The sequence below is a fragment of the Procambarus clarkii genome, chromosome 79 (assembly GCF_040958095.1).
Source record: "Procambarus clarkii isolate CNS0578487 chromosome 79, FALCON_Pclarkii_2.0, whole genome shotgun sequence".
Lineage (NCBI taxonomy): Eukaryota > Metazoa > Arthropoda > Malacostraca > Decapoda > Cambaridae > Procambarus > Procambarus clarkii.
In genome coordinates, this window is record NC_091228.1 from 2,873,296 (window position 1) to 2,893,360 (window position 20,065).

General features: G+C 52.3%; 1 protein-coding gene and 1 pseudogene across 1 annotated transcript; both read right to left on the reverse strand.

Annotated features, from left to right (window-relative positions):
* Window positions 1–5,454: 5,454 nt before the first annotated feature.
* Window positions 5,455–7,192, reverse strand: LOC123749947 (adhesive plaque matrix protein-like). The gene is made up of 2 exons (XM_069314627.1): window positions 6,866–7,192; window positions 5,455–6,645 (listed from the first exon to the last, which is right to left on the reverse strand). The coding sequence occupies exons 1-2, from the start codon at window positions 7,190–7,192 to the stop codon at window positions 5,455–5,457; spliced, it is 1,518 nt and encodes a 505-aa protein (XP_069170728.1).
* A 1,064-nt stretch (window positions 7,193–8,256) lies between these two features.
* On the reverse strand, window positions 8,257–16,507 carry LOC138357630 (small heat shock protein hspG3-like; annotated as a pseudogene).
* Between the last annotated feature and the right edge of the window lie 3,558 nt (window positions 16,508–20,065).

The following is a 20,065-nucleotide window of genomic DNA, read 5'->3' on the forward strand; positions in this document are numbered from 1 at the left end:
GAGAGAGAGACAGAGAGAGACAGAGAGAGACAGAGAGAGAGAGAGAGAGAGAGAGAGAGAGAGAGAGAGAGAGAGAGAGAGAGAGAGAGAGAGAGAGAGAGAGAGAGAGAGAGAGAGAGAGAGAGATTAGGAGACTCGGCTATCACTTCCTTATGTCCGGTCGTGATGGTCAAGCGGATTAAGGCGTCCCTGTACATACCAGTTGTGGGAGTATGGGTTCGAGTCACTTCTGGGGTGTGAGTTTTCAGTTGTATATAGTCCTGGGGACCATTCAGGCTTGTTTGCATTTGTGTTCCTCACGTGTGCCCCAAAGAATGAGGTGATTTGATAAAATGCTATGCCCAAGATTACCATCCGAGTGCCGGCGGGGAAGTGGTTCATATAGCCTCGGCTATCACTTCCTTATGTCCGGTCGTGATGGTCAAGCGGATTAAGGCGTCCCTGTACATACCAGTTGTGGGAGTATGGGTTCGAGTCACTTCTGGGGTGTGAGTTTTCAGTTTTAATAAAATATATATATATATATATATATATATATATATATATATATATATATATATATATATATATATATATATAAACACACAGTCTACTATATAAGTTTAGACTATAGGTCAGTGTAGTCTATAAGACAAAACTGGAAAAGGTTCAAAGGTACGAGGAGAGACTACGGGAAATAAACCTCACGTCACTGGGAGATAGAAGAGTTAGGGGGGGCATGATCACCACATACAAGATTCTGAGAGGAATTGAAAAGGTAGATAAAGACATGCTATTTAACACAAGGGGCACACGCACTAGGGGACACAGGTGGAAACTGAGTGCCCAAATGAGCCACAGAGATATTAGAAAGAATTTTTTCAGTGTCAGAGTGGTTGACAAATGGAATGCATTAGGAAGTGATGTGGTGGAGGCTGACTCCATACACAGTTTCAAGTGTAGATATGATAGAGCCCAATAGGCTCAGGAACCTGTACACCTGTTGATTGACAGTTGAGAGGCGGGACCAAAGAGCCAAAGCTCAACCCCCGCAAGCACAACTAGGTAAATACAACTAGGTAAGTACAACTAGGTAAGTACACACACCAGACAAAATATTCTAAAGAGTTCTTGAGACCAAATTAAGAATTCCAATAAGCTGTAGCAACAGCGCCCAATTGGTCGCGGGCCATCAGCCGACGAATGGGACGCTCATAGGTGTCAATCACTCGTAATCCCAGGCTCCCCATTGGCCGAGCCGCTCGAGAGGCGTGAAAAGTAGGCGGGGCCAAGGCAGAGGTGTGAAGAACCAATCAGAGTACTCCGATCTTCTCCTAAAGCCTTGCAAATGGTCAATGGCGTTTGTTGAACAGTTTAACATCAGCGAGGCACTACACATCAACAAGTCAACACCAGCAATCAACAGCCAATTAATGCACAACTATATTCTACCCACTTCAAGTCTCCGCGCCAATATAGAAGCAGCAAGAGGGCCAATAGGCCCTTTACAGTTACTTCCATTCTTCCCTCTCATTTATCCAATTAATACCCAATGTTCCGTGTTCTGTCTCGTGTTGGTCAAAAGTTTGTTCACCTCATCCAGAACTGTTGCAACATATCACCTCACCCAAGTGCGAGTATATAAGACAAGCTGTTTAGCGTTAGAATTAGTAAAACTGTGTTTAGTGTTTTCAGGTTACAGTTGTGTGTGTGTAAACTAAAGTCTTTGAAAATGTAATAAGTTATTACGAAACGCGTTCAAGCGTCGCGTCAGACTAGAAATAAAAATGAATTTTGGAAAATTTATTTTTCAATTACCATCGACAGCAAAAACAAAACATTAAAAATATTGAGAAAATTTGTGTTAGAATTATTAATCTCACTTTTTCGGTCATATTTAACAACATATGTTTACAAGAAAGACTGCTACCAAAATATACTAATATATATATATGTCGTACCTAGTAGCCAGAACGCACTTCTCGGCCTACTATGCAAGGCCCGATTTGCCTAATAGGCCGAGTGATTTTCTTTATTTTCAACAATTAATTTCCAATTAGTTTATTTGAATTCTTTTTATTATATTATATTAAGATCATAAATTATTGACTTAGTTATGTTAGTTTAGGTTAGGTTATAATAGGTTAGGTTAGGTTAGGTTAGGTAGGGTTGGTTAGGTTCGGTCATATACCTACATTACTTTTAACTTCAATTGAAAAAAATTCATCTCATACATAATGAAATGGATACCCTTATTATTTAATAAGAAAAAAAAATTGAGAAAATATATAAATTCAGGAAAACTTGGCTTATTAGGCAAATCTTGCTTTGCATAGTAGGCCGAGTACGACGTTCTAGCTACTAGGTACAACATATATATATATATATATATATATATATATATATATATATATATATATATATATATATATATATATATATATATATATATATATATATATGTGTGTGTGTGTGTGTGTGTGTGTGTGAGAGTGTGTGTTTCAAACATAAATTAATGTTAAAAGTGCTTTACAGAAGTCAAAGTCCAAAGTGCACAGTAGTCATAGAGACGTGAGCGGGAGAGCGCGCCGGGAGGCAGGTCAGGAAGCACTTTGTCGCTCAGGAAGTATCAACATCCTTCTCACGCCGGGAAAAATTAGATGTTTTGGCAATATGTTATTTAAACACCTCACACACACACCTGCCCTGAGCCTTCACACTGAAGGTGGTGACAAGTCTTAGGTGAGCTTCTTTTTTTGTAGTGTGTGTGTGTGTGTGTGTGTGTGTGTGTGTGTGTGTGTGTGTGTGTGTGTGTGTGTGTGTGTGTGTGTGTGTGTGTGCATTTATTTGGCTTTTGTTTTTATTATGAATTGATTTTCCACCTGTGTCCCCTTACTCGACTTCTCCCATGCTTTGCAATCTGTACTTCTCTGCCATATAAGTTTTCCTGATAACTTTATAGGTAGTAGTCATGTCTCCACTAACCCCGTGAGGCAATTCCTGTGAGGTAAAATCACCCTTCCATGTTGGAATATGTGGGTTGGAATATTTGGGAATGAACGAGCAGATGTGCTGGCTGCTGAAGGCGCTGAAGGAGACCATATTGAATACTTCATACCCAAGACTTTACTACAAATTAGAGGTATTGTCAGGCAACATCACCGTGAGATCATCAACATCAAGGTAAGTGAGGAAAGGAGGATAGAAGCACAAACCAGTGAATCTGTACGATGGTACAACATGGTTGCTGCTGCCAATCCCAATCATTATGGACGAAGAGGAGGAGGACGAGGGAGAGAATCAGTAATAGCGAGAATCCGTCTTGGATACAAATATCCATGGAGATTTGGAATGGAAACAACAGTTGAGCACCGGAGTTGCAGAATCTGTGGTGAGAGTGATGGACACCGCCTTGACCACTACTTAAGAAAATGTGAATCTAATAGTCATTATAAATTAGGAATCTAAGAGTCATTATAAATATGAGTAGCATACTAAACCCCACATTGAGTTAGGAAAATATTATTTGTCAAATATTGATGCTGTTCTTAAAAGATTCCTCCATTTTGTAACCGCATGATATTAATATATTAAGGGTTGACGATTGCTAATCTTCATGTTTGAGAAGATTAGACTGTACAACACCCACACACACACACACACACACACACACACACACACACACACACACACACACACACACACTGTACAACACACACACACACACTGTACAATTCCCACACACACACACACACAATTATGAGAAGGATTAAGACAGAAGAGGACTGTTTGAGGCTTCAAGAAGACGTAGACAAGATGAAGGAATGGTCGAACAAATGGTTGTTAGAGTTTAACCCAACCAAATGTAATGTAATGAAGATAGGTGTAGGGAGCAGGAGGCCAGATACAAGGTATCATCTGGGAGAGGAAATCCTTCAGGAGTCTGAGAAAGAAAAAGACTTGGGGGTTGATATCACGCCAGACCTGTCTCCTGCAGCACATATCAAGAGGATAACATCAGCGGCATATGCCAGGCTGGCCAACATACGAACGGCATTCAGAAACTTGTGTAAAGAATCATTCAGAACTTTGTATACCACATATGTCAGGCCAATCCTGGAGTATGCAGCCCCAGCATGGAGTCCATATCTAGTCAAGGATAAGACTAAACTGGAAAAGGTTCAAAGGTTTCCCACCAGACTAGTACCCGAGCTGAGAGGTATGAGCTACGAGGAGAGACTACGGGAATTAAACCTCACTTCGCTGGAAGACAGAAGAGTTAGGGGGGGACATGATCACCACATTCAAAATTCTGAAGGGAATTGATAGGGTAGATAAAGACAGTTTATTTAACACAAGGGGAACACGCACAAGGGGACACAGGTGGAAACTGAGTGCCCAAATGAGCCACAGAGATATTAGAAAGAACTTTTTTAGTGTCAGAGTGGTTGACAAATGGAATGCATTAGGCAGTGATGTGGTGGAGGCTGACTCCATACACAGTTTCAAGTGTAGATATGATAGAGCCCAATAGGCTCAGGAACATGTACACCTGTTGATTGACGGTTGAGAGGCGGGACCAAAGAGCCAGAGCTCAACCCCCGCAAACACAACTAGGTGAGTACACACTGTACAACATGATGCAAGATAGAAAGCCTATAACGAAGCCAATATCCGTCATCATAACCAACCACCTGATATATCCTATGAATTCTCCAGAGAACTTTTGACGTGGTAATCATGTCTCCACTCACCCTTTGAGGCTAATTTCCATCAGTTCTATTTCACGTTCATCTTATAGTTCCCGGACGTATCTGGCTGTACTCCACTGAACTTTCTCCAACTTTCCCAACCTGTTACCGTAAATCCCCCCTGTCACTGTAAATCCCCCCTTGTCACCGTAAATCCCCCCTTGTCACCGTAAATCCCCCCTCTGTCACCATAAATCCCCCCTCTGTCACCATAAATCCCCCCCTCTGTCACCGTAAATCCCCCCTCTGTCACCATAAATCCCCCCTGTCACCGTAAATCCCCCCTTGTCACCGTAAATCCCCCCTATCACTGTAAATCCCCCCCTACCTGCCATCAAAGAACAGCTATAAATCCAGTAACCCCCTTTCAAACTCTAAGTACGGTCTGTTGATGACCAATTGGACTTCGGCTCTTGTGAAGCGGGACTTGTATATTAACAAGTCCTGCACGCCGAGGCTCTCGGACTCCATCAGTCCTTCAAATCGGCCTTAAACAGCATGGTAATGAGGCGGTCTTCGCGGGACGGGCCGCGAGGAGTCCGTCCGCCTCTAGACAAACGCTGCCTGAATGAAGACAGGTATTTAATGCATAACTTGTGTATCTTGGTGGCATTCTCACGGTCGCTGTGTACTGCTGGGACTGCTGGGACTTTGCTGAGGGCTCCTGTGACTGTTGGGACTTTGCTGTGGGCTCCTGGGACTGCTGGAACTTTGCTGTGTACTGCTAGGACTCCTGGGATTTTGCGGTGGACTGCTGGGACTTTGCTGTGGGCTCCTGGGAATGCGTTATGTACTGCTGGGGCTGTTGGGACTTTGCTGTGGACTCCTGGGACTGCTGGGACTTTGCTGTGGGCTCCTGGGACTGCGCTGTGGGCTCCTGGGACTGTTGGGATTTTGCTGTGGACTCCTGGGACTGCTGGAACTTTGTTGTGAGCTCCTGGGACTCCTGGGACTGTTGGGACTTTGCTGCGGGCTCCTGGGACTGTTGGGACTTTGTTGTGGGCTCTTGGGACTCCTGGGACTGCGCTGTGTACTGCTGGGACTGTTGGGACTTTGCTGTGGGCTCCTGGGACTGTTGGGACTTTGCTGCGGGCTCCTGGGACTGTTGGGACTTTGTTGTGAGCTCCTGGGACTCCTGGGACTTTGCTGTGGGCTCCTGGGACTCCTGAGACTGCGCTGTGGGCTCCTGGGACTGTTGGGACTTTGCTGTGGGCTCGTGGGACTGTTGGGACTTTGCTGTGGGCTCCTGGGACTGCTGGGACTTTGCTGTGAGCTCCTGGGACTGTTGGGACTTTGCTGCGGGCTCCTGGGACTGTTGGAACTTTGTTGTGGGCTCTTGGGACTCCTGGGACTGCGCTGTGTACTGCTGGGACTGTTGGGACTTTGCTGTGGGCTCCTGGGACTGTTGGGACTTTGCTGTGGGCTCCTGGGACTGCGCTGTGGGCTCCTGGGACTGTTGGGATTTTGCTGCGGGCTCCTGGGACTGTTGGGATTTTGCTGCGGGCTCCTGGGACTGTTGGGATTTTGCTGCGGGCTCCTGGGACTGCTGGGACTTTGCTGTGGACTCCTGGGACTTTGCTGCGGGCTCCTGGGACTGTTGGGACTTTGTTGTGGGCTCTTGGGACTCCTGGGACTGCGCTGTGTACTGCTGGGACTGTTGGGACTTTGCTGTGGGCTCCTGGGACTGTTGGGACTTTGCTGTGGGCTCCTGGGACTGCTGGGATTTTGCTGTGGACTCCTGGGACTGCTGGGACTTTGCTGTGGGCTCCTGGGACTTTGCTGTGGGCTCCTGGGACTGCTGAGACTTTGCTGTGGGCTCCTGGGACTGCTGGGACTTTGTTGTGGGCTCATGGGACTGCTGGGATTTTGCTGTGGACTCCTGGGACTGCTGGGACTTTGCTGTGGGCTCCTGGGACTGTTGGGACTTTGCTGTGGGCTCCTGGGACTGCTAAGACTTTGTTGCGGGCTCCTGGGACTGCTGGGACTTTGCTGTGGGCTCCTGGGACTGTTGGGACTTTGCTGTGGGCTCCTGGGACTGTTGGAATTTTGCTGTGGACTCCTGGGACTGCTAAGACTTTGCTGTGGGCTCCTGGGACTGTTAGGATTTTGCTGTGGACTCCTGGGACTGTTGGGACTTTGTTGTGAGCTCCTGGGTACTGCTGGGACTTTGTTGTGGGCTCATGGGACTGCTGGGATTTTGCTGTGGACTCCTGGGACTGCTGGGACTTTGCTGTGGGCTCCTGGGACTGTTGGGACTTTGCTGTGAGCTCCTGGGACTGTTGGGACTTTGTTGTGAGCTCCTGGGACTGTTGGGACTTTGCTGTGAGCTCATGGGACTGCTGGGATTTTGCTGTGGACTCCTGGGACTGTTGGGACTTTGTTGTGAGCTCCTGGGACTGTTGGGACTTTGCTGTGAGCTCCTGGGACTCCGCTGTGAGTGCATTATCAATGTCTGAGTGCATATGATTTGGGGGATATTTTGAGATGTAAGCTTCATCCAAACGTATCCTCAGATCTTTATATTGCACTCAAGATACACTCAAGATACACTCAGGATATTGCACTCAGGAGGGGACGAAAGGCTTGAGTGTGGTTCAAATCTTGGCGTAAAATACATAAATATATGAGTGGTTATTTTGGTCTTATCGTGTCAGTGAGAAGTATAGTGTATATTTGTGTTAGGAAGGATTTGTTGCTGTTGCCTAACTCAGCCTACCTCTGCTGCTGGTGCTGCTGCTGCTGCTGCTGTCTCAGCCTACCCCTGCTGCTGCTGCTGTTGCCTGTCTCAGCCTACCGCTGCTGCTGCTGCTGCTGCTGCTGCTGCTGTCTGTCTCAGCCTACCCCTGCTGCTGCTGCTGCTGCTGTTGCCTCTCTCAGCCTACCGCTGCTGCTGCTGCTGCTGCTGCTGCTGCTGTCTGTCTCAGCCTACCCCTGCTGCTGCTGCTGCTGTTGCCTCTCTCAGCCTACCGCTGCTGCTGCTGCTGTCTGTCTCAGCCTACCCCTGCTGCTGCTGCTGCTGTTGCCTCTCTCAGCCTACCCCTGCTGCTGCTGCTGCTGCTGCTGCTGTCTGTCTCAACCTACCCCTGCTGCTGCTGCTGCTGCTGCTGCTGTCTGTCTCAGCCTACCCCTGCTGCTGCTGCTGCTGCTGCTGTCTGTCTCAGCCTACCCCTGCTGCTGCTGCTGCTGCTGCTGCTGCTGCCTAACTCAGCCTACCCCTGCTGCTGCTGCTGCTGTCTGTCTCAGCCTACCCCTGCTGCTGCTGCTGCTGCTGCTGCTGCTGTCTGTCTCAGCCTACCCCTGCTGCTGCTGCTGCTGTTGCCTCTCTCAGCCTACCGCTGCTGCTGCTGCTGTCTGTCTCAGCCTACCCCTGCTGCTGCTGCTGCTGTTGCCTCTCTCAGCCTACCGCTGCTGCTGCTGCTGCTGCTGTCTGTCTCAGCCTACCCCTGCTGCTGCCTCTCAGCCTACCGCTGCTGCTGCTTCTGCTGTTCCTGCTGCTGCTGCTGCTGCTGCTGCTTCCTAACTCAGCCTACCTCTGCTGCTGGTGCTGCTGCTGCTGTCTCAGCCTACCCCTGCTGCTGCTGCTGTTGCCTGTCTCAGCCTACCGCTGCTGCTGCTGCTGCTGCTGCTGCTGCTGTCTGTCTCAGCCTACCCCTGCTGCTGCTGATGCTGTTGCCTCTCTCAGCCTACCGCTGCTGCTGCTGCTGTCTGTCTCAGCCTACCCCTGCTGCTGCTGCTGCTGTTGCCTCTCTCAGCCTACCCCTGCTGCTGCTGCTGCTGCTGCTGCTGTCTGTCTCAACCTACCCCTGCTGCTGCTGCTGCTGCTGCTGCTGCTGTCTGTCTCAGCCTACCCCTGCTGCTGCTGCTGCTGCTGCTGTCTGTCTCAGCCTACCCCTGCTGCTGCTGCTGCTGCTGCTGCTGCTGCTGCTGCTGCCTAACTCAGCCTACCCCTGCTGCTGCTGCTGCTGCTGTCTGTCTCAGCCTACCCCTGCTGCTGCTGCTGCTGCTGCTGCTGCTGCTGTCTGTCTCAGCCTACCCCTGCTGCTGCTGCTGCTGTTGCCTCTCTCAGCCTACCGCTGCTGCTGCTGCTGTCTGTCTTGCACTCAGGAGGGGACGAAAGGCTTGAGTGTGGTTCAAATCTTGGCGTAAAATACATAAATATATGAGTGTTTATTTTGATCTTATCTTGTCAGTGAGAAGTATAGTGTATATTTGTGTTAGGAAGGATTTGTTGCTGTTGCCTAACTCAGCCTACCTCTGCTGCTGGTGCTGCTGCTGCTGCTGCTGTCTCAGCCTACCCCTGCTGCTGCTGCTGTTGCCTGTCTCAGCCTACCGCTGCTGCTGCTGCTGCTGCTGCTGCTGCTGTCTGTCTCAGCCTACCCCTGCTGCTGCTGCTGCTGTTGCTGCTGCTGCTGCTGCCTAACTCAGCCTACCCCTGCTGCTGCTGCTGCTGCTGTCTGTCTCAGCCTACCCCTGCTGCTGCTGCTGCTGCTGCTGTCTGTCTCAGCCTACCCCTGCTGCTGCTGCTGCTGTTGCCTCTCTCAGCCTACCGCTGCTGCTGCTGCTGTCTGTCTCAGCCTACCCCTGCTGCTGCTGCTGCTGTTGCCTCTCTCAGCCTACCCCTGCTGCTGCTGCTGCTGCTGCTGCTGTCTGTCTCAACCTACCCCTGCTGCTGCTGCTGCTGCTGCTGCTGCTGTCTGTCTCAGCCTACCCCTGCTGCTGCTGCTGCTGCTGCTGTCTGTCTCAGCCTACCCCTGCTGCTGCTGCTGCTGCTGCTGCCTAACTCAGCCTACCCCTGCTGCTGCTGCTGCTGCTGTCTGTCTCAGCCTACCCCTGCTGCTGCTGCTGCTGCTGCTGCTGCTGTCTGTCTCAGCCTACCCCTGCTGCTGCTGCTGCTGTTGCCTCTCTCAGCCTACCGCTGCTGCTGCTGCTGTCTGTCTCAGCCTACCCCTGCTGCTGCTGCTGCTGTTGCCTCTCTCAGCCTACCGCTGCTGCTGCTGCTGCTGCTGTCTGTCTCAGCCTACCCCTGCTGCTGCCTCTCAGCCTACCGCTGCTGCTGCTTCTGCTGTTCCTGCTGCTGCTGCTGCTGCTGCTGCTGCTGCTTCCTAACTCAGCCTACCTCTGCTGCTGTTCCTGCTGCTGCTGCTGCTTGTCTCAGCCTACCGCTGCTCCATTAGCAGACGGGTAGACGCCAACAGCTCAAAGCCATAAAAATTGACACCGAAGCGGGGACATTAGCACCCCATCTTCCGGCCAGTGACGAGGATGTGTCAGACCTGCTGGGGTAGGGGTGAAGGTTAGACTGCTCCCTCCCACCACCCCCACACCCCCCCCCCTCTCCCTCCTACCTCACCTCTCACCCCCTACCTCACCTCTCACCCCTTCCCCCTCACCTCTCAACACTTTCCTACCCGAGGTGCCGTTCAATATTAACGACGTCGCCGCCTCACTGGCTCAAGTTCAACACGTTTAAACGCTCTTGAACTTGTTGAACTTACCCCACTCTATCAGTAAGCCCCCATTAGAGGGGTTAGGGGAGGCTTCCCCCTCCCTTCTCCCGCCATTTTCCCATGGGTAAAGGGGCCATTTTCAGCGTCCGCCCTGGCGCCTGTAAAGGTCTGCCCTAAAGCAATAAAAGGGTGGTTGAGGTAGGTGGGGTTGTGGTAGGGGGCGAGGGAAGAGGGTAGGGGGTAAGGGGCAAGGGAAGGGGGCAAGGGAAAGGGGTAGGGAGGGCCAGGGGGGACATGAGATGGTACCCAACCACTGGTGAATGGCTTGAGGGACAGGCTTAGAGGATAGGCTGGTGTACCACCACTCAGCACCACCACACTCAGCACCACCACACCAGCACCACCACTCAGCACCACCACACTCAGCACCACCACACTCAGCACCACCACACTCAGCACCACCACTCAGCACCACCACACTCAGCACCACCACACTCAGCACCACCACACTCAGCACCACACCCAGCACCACCACACTCAGCACCACCACACTCAGCACCACCACACTCAGCACCACCACACTCAGCACCACCACACTCAGCACCACCACACCCAGCACCACCACACTCAGCACCACCACACCCAGCACCACCACACTTAGCACCACCACACTCAGCACCACCACACCCAGCACCACCACACTCAGCACCACCACACCCAGCACCACCACACTCAGCACCACCACATCAGCACCACCACACCAGCACCACCACACTCAGCACCACCACACCCAGCACCACCACACTCAGCACCACCACATCAGCACCACCACACTCAGCACCACCACACTTAGCACCACCACACTCAGCACCACCACACCCAGCACCACCACACTCAGCACCACCACACCCAGCACCACCACACTCAGCACCACCACATCAGCACCACCACACCAGCACCACCACACCAGCACCACCACACCAGCACCACCACACTCAGCACCACCACACTCAGCACCACCACACTCACCACCACACTCAGCACCACCACACCAGCACCACCACACTCAGCACCACCACACCAGCACCACCACACTCAGCACCACCACACCAGCACCACCACACCAGCACCACCACACTCAGCACCACCACACTCAGCACCACCACACTCAGCACCACCACACCAGCACCACCACACTCAGCACCACCACACCAGCACCACCACACTCAGCACCACCACACCAGCACCACCACACTCAGCACCACCACACTCAGCACCACACCAGCACCACCACACCAGCACCACCACACCAGCATCACCACACTCAGCACCACCACACTCAGCACCACCACACTCAGCACCACCACACCAGCACCACCACACTCAGCACCACCACACCAGCACCACCACACTCAGCACCACCACACCAGCACCACCACACTCAGCACCACCACATTCAGCACCACCACACCAGCACCACCACATTCAGCACCACCACACTCAGCACCACCACACCAGCACCACCACACTCAGCACCACCACACCAGCACCACCACACCCAGCACCACCACACTCAGCACCACACTCAGCACCACCACACTCAGCACCACCACACTCAGCACCACACCCAGCACCACCACACCAGCATCACCACACTCAGCACCACCACACCCAGCACCACCACACCAGCACCACCACACCAGCATCACCACACTCAGCACCACCACACTCAGCACCACCACACCAGCACCACCACATTCAGCACCACCACACTCAGCACCACCACACCAGCACCACCACACTCAGCACCACCACACTCAGCACCACCACACTCAGCACCACCACACTCAGCACCACCACACTCGGCACCACCACACTCAGCACCACCACACTCAGCACCACCACACCACCACCACCACACTCAGCACCACCACACTCAGCACCACCACACTCAGCACCACCACACTCAGCACCACCACACTCAGCACCACACCCAGCACCACCACACTCAGCACCACCACACTCAGCACCACCACACTCACCACCACACTCAGCACCACCACACTCAGCACCACCACACTCAGCACCACCACACTCACCACCACACCCAGCACCACCACACTCAGCACCACCACACTCAGCACCACCACACTTACCACCACACCAGCACCAGCACACTCAGCACCACCACACCAGCACCACCACACTCAGCACCACCACACCCAACACCACCACACTCAGCACCACCACACTCAGCACCACGGCACTTAGCACCACCACACCCAGCACCACCACACTCAGCACCACCACACTCAGCACCACCACACTCAGCACCACCACACTCAGCACCACCACACTCAGCACCACACCAGCACCACCACACTCAGCACCACCACACTCAGCACCACCACACTCAGCACCACCACACTCAGCACCACCACACTCAGCACCACCACACTCACCACCACACCAGCACACCCAGCACCACCACACTCAGCACCACACTCAGCACCACCACACTCAGCACCACCACACCCAGCACCACCACACTCAGCACCACCACACTCAGCACCACACTCAGCACCACCACACCCAGCACCACCACACCCAGCACCACCACACTCAGCACCACCAGACCAGCACCACCACACTCAGCACCACACCCAGCACCACCACACTCAGCACCACCACACTTAGCACCACCACACCCAGCACCACCACACTCAGCACCACCACACTCAGCACCACCACACCCAGCACCACCACACCCAGCACCACCACACTCAGCACCACCACACCAGCACCACCACACTCAGCACCACACCCAGCACCACCACACGCAGCACCACCACACTCAGCACCACCACACCAGCACCACCACACTCAGCACCACCACACTTAGCACCACCACACCCAGCACCACCACACTCAGCACCACACCCAGCACCACCACACTCAGCACCACCACACTCAGCACCACACCCAGCACCACCACACTCAGCACCACCACACTCAGCACCACCACACCCAGCACCACCACACCAGCACACTCAGCACCACCACACCAGCACCACCACACCAGCACCACCACACTCAGCACCACCACACCAGCACCACCACACTCAGCACCACCACACTCAGCACCACCACACTCAGCACCACACCCAGCACCACCACACTCAGCACCACCACACTCAGCACCACCACACTTAGCACCACCACACCCAGCACCACCACACTCAGCACCACCACACTCAGCACCACACCCAGCACCACCACACTCAGCACCACCACACTCAGCACCACCACACTCAGCACCACACTCAGCACCACACCCAGCACCACCACACTCAGCACCACACCCAGCACCACCACACTCAGCACCACCACACTCAGCACCACCACACTCACCACCACACCCAGCACCACCACACTCCAGCACCACCACACTCAGCACCACCACACCACCACCACCACACTCAGCACCACCACACTCACCACCACCACACTCACCACCACCACACTCAGCACCACCACACTTAGCACCACCACACCCAGCACCACCACACTCACCACCACACTCACCACCACCACACTCAGCACCACCACACTCAGCACCACCAACACACACCTCACCACCACCACCACACCACTACACCACCCCCACACCACTACACCACCACCACACCACCACCACACCCAGCACCACCACCACTACACCACACCACACCTTCACACCACAACACCAACACCACCACACCACCACCACAGCCTCCTCCAAGCACCCAGAGTATAGAGCCTCCAAGAGCCTCCAGGCACACACAGTATACCTGGATGCTGTAGTCAGCCCTCAGGCCATAGTTAAGCAACTACCCGCAGCACGTGTTAACGAGGCACTTAGCTCAGCCCTGATGGTCTGCTGCTCATACAATAGATGATGTGTTCAGAGCTTCCACTGGTATTTACTATTTGTTTCTGCAGAATCGAGTGATTAGCTCTTGGACCCCGCCTTTCTAATCAATTTTATTTCTCTATATCTACCACATATATTTCTCAATAACACACACACCGTGTTAAACTTCCGTGTTAATAACACACACACCGTGTTAAACTTCCGTGTTAATAACACACACACCGTGTTAAACTTCCGTGTTAATAACACACACACCGTGTTAATAACACACACACCGTGTTAAACTTCCGTGTTAATAACACACACACCGTGTTAATAACACACACACCGTGTTAAACTTCCGTGTTAATAACACACACACCGTGTTAAACTTCCGTGTTAATAACACACACACCGTGTTAAACTTCCGTGTTAATAACACACACCGTGTTAAACTTCCGTGTTAATAACACACACACCGTGTTAAACTTCCGTGTTAATAACACACACACCGTGTTAAACTTCCGTGTTAATAACACACACACCGTGTTAAACTTCCGTGTTAATAACACACACCGTGTTAAACTTCCGTGTTAATAACACACACACCGTGTTAAACTTCCGTGTTAATAACACACACACCGTGTTAATAACACACACACCGTGTTAAACTTCCGTGTTAATAACACACACACCGTGTTAATAACACACACACCGTGTTAAACTTCCGTGTTAATAACACACACACCGTGTTAATAACACACACACCGTGTTAAACTTCCGTGTCAATAACACACACACCGTGTTAAACTTCCGTGTTAATAACACACACACCGTGTTAAACTTCAGAGCTAAATTTTCAGCTTCTTTAAGTGAAACGGAAAATAGTAAATGTAGAGATGATTCATATTAGAATCACTGATATAACTCTGTCATGTAACCCCGAGAGACTCTAGGCCATGGAGGCTGCTGTTCCAGCGCCTCAGTGTGGCGATCCAGAGAGGAGATGCCCACTGAGTACTGACGCCCCGGCCGGTCTGCCGAGCGGACAGCACACCGGACTTGTGATCCTGTGGTCCTGGGTTCGATCCCAGGCGCCGGCGAGAAACAATGGGCAGAGTTTCTTTCACCCTATGCACCTGTTACCTAGCAGTAAAATAGGTACCTGGGTGTTAGTCAGCTGTCACGGGCTGCTTCCTGGGGGTGGAGGCCTGGTCGAGGACCGGGCCGCGGGGACACTAAAGCCCCGAAACCATCTCAAGATAACCTCAAGAAGCCCCTGAGTTCTGTCCAATCACTTGGGCTGGGCGGTAAAGCGACGGTCTCGCTTCACGCAGGTCAGCGTTCAATCCCCGAACGTCAACAAGTGGTTGGGTACCATTCCTTTTCCCCCCGTCCCATCCCAAATCCTTATCCTGACCCTTTCCCAGTGATATAGTTTCTTGATGGCTTGGCGCTTTCACCAATAGTCCCCTTCCCTCCCTCCTAGGTTCTAAGACATCTAGAACCTCTAGAACGTCTAGAACCTTCTGATTTGCTTTCAATGTTCGTAATTCTAGAATATTCTACCATTCTAACATTCTACTCTAACATTCTAGAATATTCTACCATTCTAACATTCTATTCTAACATTCTAGAATATTCTAACATTCTAGAATAATAATAATAATAATAATAATAATAATAATAAAGGGGTGGTTGAACAAGCAAATACTTGATACATATTTAGAGTCAAATGAGACGATTTTCTCTGAATGGTCTCGGACGTAAGTTCGAATCCTCGTCACGGCCCTTGTGGATTTGTCCTGTGACTGGTGTCTATATACTTGTGAGAGGCTATGGGTCCTCAGACTTGTGTGTGTAGGCTTACATTGTTACTTCCTTGTAGCTTATCTTGAAGGTTCCCGTCCTAGTTTCCCCTATAACACGCTCCTCCAGATGTTTACAACCAGGGGCCGGCGGCAATTACTGTCTGAGGCGTGTCTTCCCCCTAATTGAGGGGCTCGTATGCTCCCTCCTCTGGGGTCTTTGCCACTCAGAATAATTAAGCTTCTGTTTGAGTTCTTGAGCCGCTCAGGAAACTTTTGAGCCGCTCAGGAAACTTTTGAGCCGCTCAGGAAACTTTTGAGCCGCTCAGGAAACTTTTGAGCCGCTCAGGAAACTTTTGAGCCGCTCAGGAAACTTTTGAGCCGCTCAGGAAACTTTTGAGCCGCTCAGGAAACTTTTGAGCCGCTCAGGAAACTTTTGAGCCGCTCAGGAAACTTGTGAAGGTAGTGTGGGTCTCCGTGGCAGACCTCGACATCCGGTCCAACAGGAAGATGGGGCCATCCATCTAGCCTCTTGTTATGCCTATCTTCGTGGACGACCCGGTCCTTCTTATCCTCCTGGCCCACCAGCGTCCATTACCCTCCATACTTGGCCCGGCCAACTATCCTCATCGCTTCCCGCTGGCCCTAGCCACCAGCCGGCCCCTATCCCGGACAGCCAGCCAGCCGCCCGCCCCGCCATAAAGGAATTAGGCTGTTTGCCTCTCTAATGTATGCCTCTTGTAGAGAACAATGGCGAGCTGTTAAGGCAGGCCAGTGTGCAGGAGACTGTGGTGTTTGGGGGGGGGGGGGGTAGCCCCCTACCCCTCCCTTTCCCCTAACCCCCCCCCCCCCTCCCATCACTAACAACAGCCCCCCCTCCCCTAAAATCCCTCCCCCCCTTTCCCACTCACTCTCACCCTCGGAGACGCTTATTCTAGAACATCTCTGATGGTAAAATAGTCTTGTTTCAGGGTGCAGTAGTCCTGTCGTTAGTGCAGTCACTCCGGCACTATAACTATCTCTATGCTATTCCAGCAATATTTTGTACTATAGGAAACATTTGTACTATACCTGCTTGATGGGGTTCTGGGAGTTCTTCTACTCCCCAAGCCCGGCCCGAGGCCAGGCTTGACTTGTGAGAGTTTGGTCCACCAGGCTGTTGCTTGGAGCGGCCCGCAGGCCCACATATACCTGGTTGATGGGGTTCTGGGAGTTCTTCTACTCCCCAAGCCCGGCCCGAGGCCAGGCTTGACTTGTGAGAGTTTGGTCCACCAGGCTGTTGCTTGGAGCGGCCCGCAGGCCCACATATACCTGGTTGATGGGGTTCTGGGAGTTCTTCTACTCCCCAAGCTGGGGTTCTGGGAGTTCTTCTACTCCCCAAGCCCGGCCCGAGGCCAGGCTTGACTTGTGAGAGTTTGGTCCACCAGGCTGTTGCTTGGAGCGGCTCGCAGGCCCACATATACCTGGTTGATGGGGTTCTGGGAGTTCTTCTACTCCCCAAGCCCGGCCCGAGGCCAGGCTTGACTTGTGAGAGTTTGGTCCACCAGGCTGTTGCTTGGAGCGGCCCGCAGGCCCACATATCCACCACAACCTGGTTGGTCCGGCACTCCTTGAAAAATCAGTCTAGTTTCCTCTTGAAGATGTCCACGGTTGTTCCGGCAATATTTCTTATGCTCGCTGGGAGGACGTTGAACAACCGCGGACCTCTGATGTTTATACAGTGTTCTCTGATTGTGCCTATGGCACCTCTGCTCTTCACTGGTTCTATTCTGCATTTTCTTCCATATCGTTCACTCCAGTACGTTGTTATTTACTGTGTAGATTTGGGACCTGACCCTCCAGTATTTTCCACGTGTATATTATTTGGTATCTCTCTCGTCTCCTTTCTAGTGAGTACATTTGGAGAGCTTTGAGACGATCCCAATAATTTAGGTGCTTTATCTCGTCTATGCGTGCCGTATATGTTCTCTGTATTCCCTCTATTTCAGGAAGTACTTGCACTATAGGAAGCACCAGTCTTATATAAACTCATGTGGTGCTATAAGAAGCAGTTGAGGAGTTACAGACTGAAAGTTGTGAACTTTATAAACTTTAGAAGTGGTGTTTGTAGGGTGTGGTCGTGGCCCATGTACACTGTGGAAGACGGCTACTGTGGGCTGTGTTAGGCGGCCTCTGTGGGCTGTGGGAGGCGGCCTCTGTGGGCTGTGGGAGGCGGTCTCTGTGGGCTGTGGGAGGCGGCCTCTGTGGGCTGTGGGAGGCGGCCTCTGTGGGCTGTGGGAAGCATCCCACCACCCCCTGTACCCCCTCAATATATCATCCACTGCGTAAACATGTCCACTCGAAGATATCAGCGCGGCCACTCAAGACACTCTAAGACACACTGAGACACTCTAAGACACACTGAGACACTCTAAGACACATGTATCACTTATCCAAGTCCCATCTTGGACAGAAGACGCCGCGTCGGCATTTTCAAAGCACCCAGACTGTGGCTCACGTGGTTAATAACATCGCCATTGACGTCCACAACCCGGGATCGACTCCCAGAACTGTTGCTCGCATATAAACATACATCAATAGACCTACGTATAACTATACACACGTATGTTAAGATATACAGGAATCATACATGTTGATTCTCTATCTTTGGTAGCGTTATCCCTGAGGCTTGGAGCAGGCTTGGAGCTTGCTTGGAGCAGGCTTGGCGGAGGCTTGGAGCAGGCTTGGAGCAGGCTTGGAGCAGGCTTGGCGGAGGCTTGGAGCAGGCTTGGAGCAGGCTTGGCGGAGGCTTGGAGCAGGCTTGGAGCAGGCTTGGAGCAGGCTTAGCGGAGGCTTGGAGCAGGCTTGGAGCAGGCTTGGAGCAGGCTTGGCGGAGGCTTGGAGCAGGCTTGGAGCAGGCTTGGAGCAGACTTGGAGCAGGCTTGGCGGAGGCTTGGCGGAGGCTTGGAGCAGGCTTAGCGGAGGCTTGGAGCAGGCTTGGCGGAGGCTTGGAGCAGGCTTGGAGCAGGCTTGGAGCAGACTTGGAGCAGGCTTGGCGGAGGCTTGGCGGAGGCTTGGAGCAGGCTTAGCGGAGGCTTGGAGCAGGCTTGGAGCAGGCTTGGAGCAGGCTTGGCGGAGGCTTGGAGCAGGCTTGGAGCAGGCTTGGCGGAGGCTTGGAGCAGGCTTGGCGGAGGCTTGGAGCAGGCTTGGCGGAGGCTTGGCACCTTGTGGGTCTCTGTCAACACCACCGGTGCCTTTTCCGGATATGCCGTCTGGAGGACGGTGTGAGAAATGGGTCATTTGCGCTGGCGACGACCCTTGACAGCCTTGACGGCCCTTGACGGCCCTTGACGGCCCTTGACGGCCCTTGACGGCCCTTGACGACCCTTGACAGCCTTGACGGCCCTTGACGGCCTTTGACAGCCTTGACGGCCCTTGACAGCCTTGACGGCCCTTGACAACCTTGACGGCCCTTGACGGCTCTTGACAGCCTTGACGGCCCATGACGGCCCTTGACAGCCTTGACGGCCCTTGACAGCCTTGACGGCCCTTGACGACCCTTGACGGCTCTTGACAGCCTTGACGACCCTTGACGGCCCTTGACAGCCTTGACGACCCTTGACGGCTCTTGACAGCCTTGATGACCCTTGAGAGCCTTGACGACCCTTGACGGCTCTTGACAGCCTTGATGACCCTTGACGGCTCTTGACAGCCTTGACGACCCTTGACGGCTCTTGACAGCCTTGACGACCCTTGACAGCCTTGACGACCCTTGACGGCCCTGATCTTGAGATTGGCAGCAGTCACCCCCCCCCCCCTGGCGTGGCGCCACCCTCCACTACTAAGCTGGAATGACTCCATTTTGTTCCACTTTCTTTCTCTCGCTTAAACTATATAAAGAGTAGGTCTCACCCGCCAAACACACACCGAAACTACGACGTTGGTACAACGTTGGAACAAGTTTTAACACCTCCTAACCAGTTATAACAACCAATATAGCAAGTTGTAACAACGTTCTATTACGTCATAAACACGTTAAGCCAAGATGCAACAACTTTATTACAAGTTGTAACAAGCGGGAAATAGAGACAGTTTCGGTTTGTGTTTCCAGGTTTGTCGTCTAGGTGTGTGTACTCACCTAGCAACCCATCCTCCGAATTGACAGTACGATTTAATACTAAGTGTAATAAGTACACTTTTGTACTGTCA